General features: G+C 52.4%; 1 protein-coding gene across 1 annotated transcript; it reads right to left on the reverse strand.

The window, feature by feature from the left end:
• Nucleotides 1-350: 350 nt before the first annotated feature.
• LOC125529542 (uncharacterized protein At5g01610-like) lies at nucleotides 351-1,141 on the reverse strand. The gene has a single exon (XM_048693979.1). It carries the CDS (start codon nucleotides 1,056-1,058, stop codon nucleotides 597-599), a length of 462 nt encoding a protein of 153 aa, XP_048549936.1. The 5' UTR covers nucleotides 1,059-1,141; the 3' UTR covers nucleotides 351-596.
• Nucleotides 1,142-1,599: the final 458 nt, after the last annotated feature.

Raw genomic sequence — 1,599 nt, forward strand, 5'->3', positions numbered from 1 at the left:
ATCAAAGTCCATTAATTATGGTCCATAGCTATCGATTTGAATCGACGGTGGTCTATTGCGACCCTGATCATACATCTGATTGGCCAGGCTTTCTAGACAATTAACATACAGTTTTGTTAAAGCACATTTAGATATGCAACAAGTATTGCACATCTAAATCCTATGTCATTAATCTTACATGAAGATATGTGTGGATATTTTCTTTTTCTTTTTTTCTGTTTATATTTGATTGAATCACTTAGATGTGCTATAGACAGACCACATAAGCTAATTTGTGACCAATAAATGCATACCGGTACATCTCAACAAAATTCTAGATAAACGCTGGCTCCTGCGAAACGCCATCAATGGATCTCATGCTAAACTGGAATCGTATAGAGCTCATTGATATATCCACGATGGTACAAAGGTTAATTGAAACAACGACTCATGCGAGTCTTGTTCAAATGATCAAGCCGTATCAATAGAGTTTTCCATGTGAAATATACTATTTCCCCCAGCAGCAGTAGCTAAGTAGTAGTAGTAGCTAACACTGGCACTAATTGAATAGCAAGGCAAATCACCGAGCAGAAGCCCACATGTAAAAAGCATATGATTCACGAGACGGCCGCAGCGACGGCGGCGCGGTCGTGGTAGCCGCGGCAGTGCGGGCTGCTGGCGAAGTCGCTTAGCGGGAAGGACGTGGAGACGGGGCCGATGTAGAAGCTGAGGCGTTCGCCGGCGCGGTCGACCTCGGCGACGGGGATCCACAGGAAGAGTACCTTGACGTAGATGCCCTGCAGCGCCGCGAGCTTGCCCGCGCTGGCGGCGCCGGCGATGCGCGTGTCGTACTTGACCAGCCACTGCTTGGCTAGCAGGAACTCGCACTCCCGCGGGAAGTACACCTGGAAGCCGCCGTCCCGATCGAGCTCGTACCCCTCCACCCCCTCCGGCAGGATGCCCCGCGGGAAGTCGTACCGCTCCAGCATCTCGTACGCCGTTGGCGTGTCCTCCGCGGACGACGCTGCCGCCACGGCGACGGCGGCGAGGAGGGGGAGGAGGATGGGGTAGGTGGCCATGGACGGCCGGGGAAGTTCTTGCTTTCTTTGGCTTTGATTGGGTCCGACCTGGCTGCTTTGCTTACTTGACAAATGACAATGAAGGTGTTGACTTTAATACAGTAGCGTATCGTTGGATGGATGCTCACTTGTTTGTAGGGTACTACCCCTCTAAATAAATATAAGAGCGTTTACATCTTACTGAAGGGAGTATTTTATTTACAGAAATTAGAAATTTAATATATTTTTAATTTATGTTTGGTTGGAAGGGTTTCAATAAAGGCGATGCTAGGCGTCGGTGCGTCGGGGGAACGTTTCGGCCGGTCGGACCCTAGCCGTCAGATCAGCCCGTCCCGAGCCGTTGGATCCTTATCCAACTAGATCGTCGTCTTCCTCTCGCGAGCGCGTAACGAGCGTCGTCTTCCTCTCGCGAACCCCATCTCGCCGGCCGCCCCGCGTTCCCCCTCGTCGCCGCTCCTCCCTCGCCTGCCCTCCTCTTCCCTGGTCGCCGTCCTCGCCGGCCGTCTTTCCCGGCCGCCCTGGTCGCCGGTCGCCCCGGTCC

Source organism: Triticum urartu, chromosome 1 (assembly GCF_003073215.2).
Source record: "Triticum urartu cultivar G1812 chromosome 1, Tu2.1, whole genome shotgun sequence".
Lineage (NCBI taxonomy): Eukaryota > Viridiplantae > Streptophyta > Magnoliopsida > Poales > Poaceae > Triticum > Triticum urartu.